Source organism: Medicago truncatula, chromosome 8 (genome assembly GCF_003473485.1).
Source record: "Medicago truncatula cultivar Jemalong A17 chromosome 8, MtrunA17r5.0-ANR, whole genome shotgun sequence".
Classification (NCBI taxonomy): Eukaryota; Viridiplantae; Streptophyta; class Magnoliopsida; order Fabales; family Fabaceae; genus Medicago; species Medicago truncatula.
In genome coordinates, this window is record NC_053049.1 from 20,031,037 (window position 1) to 20,040,121 (window position 9,085).

Here is a 9,085-nt window from a genome sequence, read left to right on the forward strand (position 1 = left end):
TAAACATATAATAATAAAAAAAATGTGTATATATATATATATATATATATATATATATATATATATATACCTAAAACTTAAAATTTGTTCATTTGAATTCATAGTCAACCAGGTGACTAGGCGGCACTGGTGCCTTGAGCATTGACACGAGGTAAATCAAAATCAAAATGGCATGGTGATTGTTTTAAAATCAAGGCTTCAGAATTGGACATTAGGCAAAGGAAAACAAAAACAATCAAATCATAATCTAAAATCAAAATTTCAGCTTTGGTTATGTGATAAACTGGCTTTTTGATAAGATGAAAATAAAAGAAAAATAGTCTAAAATAACATTTCCATGACAATATCCAGCTAGGGATGAACCGAAGTTGCGCAGATTATAAAAGACATATAACACCAAAATTGATAAAGATATTCAAAACACAAGAGTCGAATAAAAACTACAAAACACTCAGTCCATAGATATTTAAGCAGCAACTGCTTGTTGAGCCGCAGCAGCCCTCTTCCTAGCTTCCTCGATGACTGTAAGCTTAATACCCTTACCCTTGGGAAGAGATACCCATGGCTTTGTGCCCTTGCCAATAGTAAACACATTGACCAAACGAGTTGCGAACTCATGACCAGTGGCATCCTGAACGTGGATTGTCTCGAATGTTCCCTTATGCTTCTCTCTGTTCTTAATCACTCCAACACGTCCCCTATTCTTACCACCAGTAACCATAACGACGTTCCCAACATCAAATTTGATGAAATCAACAATCTTGTTTTCCTCCAGATCCAGCTTGATGGTGTCATTAGCCCTGATGACGGGGTCTGGGTAACGGATAGTGCGACCATCATAGGTGTTAAGGTATGGGATACCTTTCTGCCCAAATTGCACTGAACGAACCTTGCAGAGCTTGAACTGCCATGCACATCACATACAACGAAAACATGTAAACACAAAATTCAGCAAACAAAATGTTTACAATCCTATAACTCCAAATCATATAATAACATGAACATGAAAATGGCATGATTAAACGGTGTACTAACATCAACATCTGTTATTGTATTGAGCGTACATAAATCTTATAAATACACATTCATGATATGAAGCACAGACACTACTCAGTTTATGCAAGTTCCGGTGTCGGAGTCTGACACCGCATAATCAAATACTATACATAAATCTTATCGGTGTCAGAGTGTACGTGTCCGTGTGTCCGTATCAATATCAGTGCTTCGTAGCATTCATGAATCTTATAAACAGCAAAAGCCATTCAAACTATGATATTGAATAAAATAAAAGATTATTGACCAAAAGACAAGTGAGTGCAAAAATTCAGTAAGCAAATGAAGGTACCTTTGCCTCATCATCTCTGACTGAGTGGAGACGGAAGCGGCCTTTGGTGTCATAAAGCAGACGGAAGCTCTCATTTGTTTTAGGAATTGAGACAACATCTAAAAGAAAAAAGAAAAAAAATATTAAAAAAATACAATCATGCCACAGCCAAATCAAATGAGTCAGAACTTTTACAGAAGAATACAGAATATCATACAAATTCTTTAATTGCACAACTTCAGTTCAAATTTTCATTTTAAACAAGCCAGACATGAAAAACATTGCTAAACATTGCAAATACTGGTTTACATCGACAATCTATTGAAACGGAGTCAAACAAACAAATCTACATCCTGTTTTGTCTTCAAATAAAATCATGTGATTCCATTATTAGGTCCCGTTTGATTATGCTTATTTTTAGCTTATGCAAAACAACTTATGCAAATAAATAAACTTTTATGTATTATTCATAAGTTTGTAATGTAGTTTATGGAAAAACAGTTTATAAAGATACAATTTTTGTTAATGAGAACTTATAAATAAACATAAATGAGAACTTACAAATAAACATAAAAACTAATTTATTTGCATAAAATGTTTTGCATAAGCTCAAAATAAGACTAGTCCAAACAGGTACTTCAATACTCTAGACCAAGCTATAATACATCAAAAGTTATCAAGCTCATAACACAGTAACAATAACAATAAAGAAATGTGTCATATAAATCATCAATTTTATACCAAAGCATATTAACTGCGCAAAATAAATTAATCAATTATTCTAGACTGAGATCAGCAAGATTCATACCCATGAATCCAGCTGGATATGTCTTGTCAGTCCTGACTTTGCCGTCAACAAGGACATGTCGTTGCATGAGAATAGCGATAACTTCACGGTACGTCAAAGCATACTTCAATCTGTTTCGCAAAATCAGAATGAGGGGAAGACATTCCCTAGATTTGTGTGGTCCTGACGAGGGTTTTGGAGCCTATACATACATTTTTCCCATACAAAATTTACATCAATCTTCGGAAAAAACACGCTTAAAAACCGAATTAAAAGTAAAATAACTTTGATACTTACAAAAGCACCACCCAATTTGTCAAGCATCCAATGCTTGGGGGCATTGAGCCTCTTCAAATGCTTCTTCAATCCTCTAGCCTGTTAATTCACAAATATATCAAACAAAATAAGGACTTGTTTGGATCTACTTATCTAAAACGATTAATTAAGTTGTTTATTCAAGCAGAGCTTATATTAAGAGATCTAAACATCAAATTCAACTAAAAATCATCGAAGCTGCTTAACATAAAATTCAGTGGTAATTTCAATTATAAACAAATTGTGAATGTGTAAAACCATTACGAAATGAGATTGAAAAAATGAATCAAAATGAAAATTGAGAAGAAGAAGAAGAAGAAGAGTACGAACCATATTGTGAGATTAACAGAGCAGCCAAAAGTTCCAAAGTTAGAGAGAAAAAGAAAAACTCAAGTGAGGAGGCTGCCGCATAAGTAACCCTAATTCTACCGTAATCATGGATATGGGCCTTGTCAAGTTTTCTTCAAACTATTTTTGGCCCATACTATTTTTTCTATGCAATTGCTTTTCCCACCCTATCAGAATATCACGCGTGCTATTTTTTCCAAAATACAGATGGTTTGGATTGTATAATCTGAAACAGATTGTTAGGAGTTTAAAATTATATAATCTGAAATATGTTTTGCCCAGATTTTTAAAAATTGTGGTTTATATTATTTCAATGACATAAATATAATGATAAAAACGTAGAATAAATGCAAATACAAACAAGATTAAAAGGACAAAATGATATGAACAAAATCTCATTTTATTAATATATCAATACACTTGCAATAAAATAAAGCTTAAGCTTAAATTTTTTTAGGCTTATTGCATAAAATATTCAACCTGATGCTAAGCTATTAAAAATATAAAGTTAAACCTATAGTGCAAGTTGATGGTGAGGGGAGGGAGGGTGTTGGGGTAAGGTTCGTTTAGGGTGAAAGAGACCATGATGGTCAACCATGCACCCAAAAAAACCAACATGACATCCAGACAAATTGTGTTTCTTTGCAGCACGTCACCATCCTTATTTATTGTTCAAAGTAGTCTCTTTTTGTGAAAGACCAACGATAGAAAGACGTTGTTGTAGAAGGAAAAAAAATAAAGGAAAGAGTGTGAGATGATGATGTGAGAAATGATGAAGGTTTGGAGGGTGTCTATAGGGTAAATTTGTGAAAATTGTGTTGCATAGAGTGTAACGACACTTAATGTTGAGTCAAAAAATGTGTTCAGACGGTTTTACCAGCCATAATGGCTGGTAAAAACCTTTGAAAAACATGTTCCATGAGTTACTTTTGTCGTCCAAAACTCTAACTTGTTTCAGATTATATAATCTGAAATTTATCAAAGCTTTTCCGAATATATAATCCGAAAATGCTTTAATAATGGGTAAAAAATGAGTGAAAATTCGTACTTTGTATAGTGAGGGATGTTTTGGATTATATAATTCAAAAATATTATACACAAGAAGGAGGGTGGACGTTGTTGAGTATCGACGTCCATTGATCGACTCCACCGGAACTCTATGGTTCAGTCGAATGAAGCTCGTAAACGACGACGGTTTGAGAACCATGTTCTTAATCTTTGGTAAGTACAATACTAAAGGACCGATCAAGTTGGATGCTTCATTGGTCAAATCTATTGAACAAATTCTAAAAAGTTTGATTCGTCCCATGAACTACGAAAAGATTAGGGCTCTGCTTGAGGGACTAGACGAAGACATTAGTTTAGCTGATCCGTGATTTGTTATGTTTTATTTTATTATGTGTTTTATGTTGTTGAATTATGTTGTTAAAATGAATATATCTATGATCAGTTTTATGTTGTTAAATTATGTTGTTTTTTCTTTTCCTCGCACAAATTTATTTTTGTTTGCACAGAAGGAACACATTGAAAAATACAAAGAGAAAAGTTTTCTGAAGATCTTCATCATGCTGTCAAAAATATCTCTGTTGAACTTTTTGCAAAAGATATTCATTTAAACACACATAGATAGATAGCATATATAGATCCTCATCTTGCTGTCAAATATTTCTCCGCTGAACTTTATGCTAAAGATGTTCATTTAAACTAATGATAGATAGAAAATCTGAAGATCTTCATCATGCTGTCAAATATCTTTACGTTGAACTTTACGCTAAAGATGTTCATTTTAAAAAAAATAGATCGATAGAAAATCTGAAGACCTTCATTGTAACAGCCCGATTTTCTTTAGATTTAGTTTTAATTGTTTTAATATGTGTTTCTATGTGCTTGTGCGTGATTATTTATCATTGAGTGCATTTTCTTGGGTTCTCGTGTTAGAAGGGTAAATTAGTAATTTTTGGTGAGGAACATTTTTAGTGTGTTAGTGAGAACCATTATTTTACTAAGTTACTAGTGTGGTAAATAGTTGTGAGCCGGTAAGTGACCGTTGTTAGTATTTTACCGTTAAGTGTGTAGAAACTTTTTAGAATTATGATTGGGTGGGTTAAGCCCACTAAGACATTAGAGTTGAGCCCATTTGAGAATAGCCTATATAAACCTTGTCTTAAAGAGAAAATAACATTCATTTTTTATTTCATAAGATTTTTAGAGAGAGGTAGAGAGAAAGTGCAAGAGAAGAGGAAAAGGGTTAGAAGAGAAGACCTAGGAGGTGGTGGTGATTCTAGGAGGTAAATTGAAGCTTGAGCTAGGATTTTTTCTAACTAATGTAAGGGGGTTAGATTTCAATCATAATCACTTAGTTGTAATTTTTCATTAATTGCATGCTTAAGTGCTTATTTGAATAAGTGATTATTTTTCTCTTGGTTGTTGAAATTCGTGCTCTTGTTATGACTATATGTTTGAATACATGAAATTGGTGATAATTGAATTGTTGGTGAAATTGCATGTTCATAGTATGTGAAAATGATATATTGTGAATTATGCTCAAATTGTTGAGTTGTGCTATGTTGTTGTTGAATTGTGATGAGAATCATGTTTAATTGATGTTGTTGTTATTGAGAGATATTGTTTGTTGATGATTCATAGCTTAGGTGTTCATGAATCATGAGTTTGTGATGTGAATTAAGTTGTTGTTGTTGGTTTTGTGAAAATGGGTTGATTTGGGGAATCATGTTTGAATGATATTTGTTTTCCTTACCAAAAAAAAAATGATATTTGTTTTCATGTTTGATGTGTTCTTGAGAGCCTTTTAAGTGTCTTGACCTATAAAAAAACTTTGGAAACATATTTGGGCATTGGGAGATCAAAATTGGGAGTTTTGGGGTGAAAATGGTTTAAACCCGTGAAAAATTCTGCAGAACTGATGATTGTTCGCTTAAGCGAGCTGTAAGCGAACATCTACTGTAAGTAGTTCGCTTAAGGGAAGACTCCTTCGCTTAAGCGAAATGCTCTCTGACAACATTTCTTGTTTCGCGTTCTTGTGTCTTTTTCACACGTTTCTGTTTTGAATTGGCCTTTGGTGTAAACAAGAAAGTTTTAGATAATTGTGTTAGCTTTGCAATAGTTTTTGTTTGACTTGAAAATGATTTTTAGATTTGGAGTTATGATGAAAATACTCCAAGTGGGTCTTAGTAAAACTTTGAAAATTTAGCATAAATATTCCTAAGTTAAACCAAATCTTATGGTTTGTTTCCAAACTTCAAAATTTAAGTATTCGGATTTTAATTAAGAGGTTTAAGAGTATTTAACCTATGTTGTAATGGATCTAACTTGGTTTTGCTTTGAAAATGAATTGGTTTTGCATTATGAGTAAAACGATATGAACTTTGCAAAACTTTGAGATTTAAGTGAGTTGGCCTATGAAACATTGATGTATACACTACTGCACTCATATATGATTTGAGTATATACTTAGTTGAGGTTTCCCAACTTGTTTGTTTTGTTTTGCTGGACAACTTGAAAAATGGTAAAGTGATACGAACTTGTCGTAACTTTGTGATTTTGTCGTAGTCGACCGATGAAACGCACATGTATAATCAATTACACTTATATGTGGTCTAAGTGTATACATAGTCGAGGCCCTAGAGTTTATTTACTTGGTTTTGGTTCATTTGTCTCAATTATTTTAAAGTTGTAAAATGAGAGACGAACCTTGTCGAAAATAATTTTTAAGACCAATTGCTTAGCAAATCTTTTTGTGGATAGTTTGATATGATTATATGAAGATATGTGGATGATTTCTAGGTGATGAATATGATGTTTATCATAATGTGAAGTATTTTCTTCTTTACTTGGATTGTGAGGAAGTATATGGAGTTGTTGAACTATATGATATAGTTGATGTTGATTGGTTGTGATATTGTTGGTGAATACATATATGTTGATTGATTGAGATATTGTTGGTAAATACATATATGTTGATTGGTTGTGATATTGTGGGTGAATACATATATGTTAATTGATTGTGATATTGTCGGTGAATGCATATATGTTAAGTGATGGTGTGGTGATGACTCTTTATTGAATTATAACTTGATTGATTGTGTGGACGTAAATACTTGATAATGCAATTGTTGTTAAAGTTGATCAATGTAAATGGAGGTGTACTTTTACATTGTTGTTGGTGAATGTTTGATTTTGCATTATTGAGTCTTTGCTCGTATGTCCATGCATCATAGTCATATTGAGTCATATGAGAAATGTAAAAGGAGGTGTACTTTTACATAGTTGTGCGTAAGAGGAGGAGGTGTACTCTTACATATGATGTACAGTTGGCATCATGGGGTGAAGGCCTAGACGTTGTTGTTGATGGTACCGCATGCATCTAGAGGAGTCTAGAACATTGCATGCATTATAGTAATTGATGAGTCGTGTCATAATTGAATATGTGACTTGATGAATTTGTGCATTGATGGAATTCGGTGAATGTCATGATTATGTGGATTGGTGTATCTGTACATTGGTGGATTTTGTTGACGGTTGTGAATAATTGAATTATGCTCTAATTGCATGTCTTACTTGCTCGTGCTTATACACTTGGTGAATGTATTTGATGATAATTATTTTAGTGATAGTGATGAGGTGTGAATCGTATATATGTATATATATGATGTAGTGATTCCGTTGATAATGATAATTGTCTGCTTATAACTTTGAAATGATGAATTGTATTGTTGAGTTAAGTATGCTAAATGAAGAATAATGTGAGTAATCCTTTCTTGATTGTGGTTGATGAATGATGAGCTTATGTCGATGACTTGATTAGTGATTGAATATGTTGCTATGCTATGTTAGTAATTTGATAGCTTGAAATGTATGTGATGGGGGATAATAATCATGTGATGCTAGGATTTTAGGAGGGATGGTTATGTATATGTGTTATGCATGAATCCTTGAATGCCTATGCTTGTTTATGTTGATTATGATTGATATGAAGTTTACCCCTAGTGGATCTGTGATGGATCGCCTACCTGTCTGTATGGATGGGTAGACGAAGTGCAGGATTAGTTTGCTTTCGGTGAGTTGCTTGGTGATTGCTTGGATAGCGGGAGCTATCTCCATTATCGTTTCTTGGAGTCTTAGATTTAGGCTCTGATCTAGGATGTTGTTTTATGATTTATTATAGATTGTCTATCCTGGATTTATTTATGTTTTGGAGAATTTTATGATGATGTATTCGATCTCATGACATATATACTTTGGAGATGTATGATCTATATCCGCTGCGGCTGTTGAGAATTCTTATATATGCATGTTGTTTGGATTTTTGTTGATGACGTAACGTCTATTTCTTGAATATTTATATTATTCGCGTGTTTTATCGCTTTAATAGAAATAGGGCGTTACATTCATCATGCTGTCAAATATCTTTCCGCTGAACTTTACGCTAAAGATGTTCATTTAAAAAAATAGATAGATATAAAAAATCTGAAGATCTTCATCATGCTGTCAAAATTTTACGTTAAAGATGTTTATTTAAACACATACATAGATAGAAAATCTGAAGATCTTCATCATACTGTAAAATGGTGCTAAGTTTTAGAGCATTTAAACTTTGTTTTAGTTTCTATGCAGCATGCTTTAACTAATAATTTGAGTTTAGCAATTTATACTATTTTTTTTTTGTCCCTGAGTTCATTATGTGAAATTTGTAAGTAACATCAAGTTTGAATGAAGATAGAGTTTTAAAAGATAGGATTGTTTTGAACTTTACTCTGCATCTTTTTTTATGTTCACAATAAAGAAGCAACATACCATGTTTAGAAAATACTATATATGCCAAAGTAGAATAGCATTAGTGTCGGGATTATTATAAAGTCTGGAAAAAAAAATTTGCAACATATTTATAGGGGTTACATAAGAAATTGTAAGCAAATAATAAAACAATTTAAAGAAATTGTCTAATTTATAGAGGTTTATATAAAAAATTCATAAGAATTTATATAAGAAATTGCAAAAAATTTGGGCCGGAATCCGGATAACTGCCCAGACTCTCCGGGCCTTAGAACTGCCCCTGATTAGTGCATCTTAATTAGTTTTGTTTGGTACTTAATTAAGTTCTTTTGGTAAATGGTTCTTCAATTTAGTTTATAAGTAAAAAATCCATAATAAGAATTTAGAAATCATTTTCTTTTATTTTGCAATACTTATTTGGTCTTTCCATAAGTAAGGCATATGCTTAGTGGAGAAATACGAATCACTCTATCATGGTACATTAATATGACTACTGAGTTTTGCAGTAACACTATATA

The 9,085-nt window shown here is 32.5% G+C and overlaps 1 protein-coding gene across 1 annotated transcript; it reads right to left on the reverse strand.

Moving 5' to 3' along the window:
* Positions 1 to 248: 248 nt before the first annotated feature.
* LOC11407262 (40S ribosomal protein S4-1) lies at positions 249 to 2,917 on the reverse strand. The gene is made up of 5 exons (XM_003628251.4): positions 2,757 to 2,917; positions 2,409 to 2,486; positions 2,133 to 2,313; positions 1,346 to 1,443; positions 249 to 904 (listed from the first exon to the last, which is right to left on the reverse strand). Exons 1-5 carry the CDS (start codon positions 2,757 to 2,759, stop codon positions 467 to 469), a joined length of 798 nt encoding a protein of 265 aa, XP_003628299.1. The 5' UTR covers positions 2,760 to 2,917; the 3' UTR covers positions 249 to 466.
* Positions 2,918 to 9,085: the final 6,168 nt, after the last annotated feature.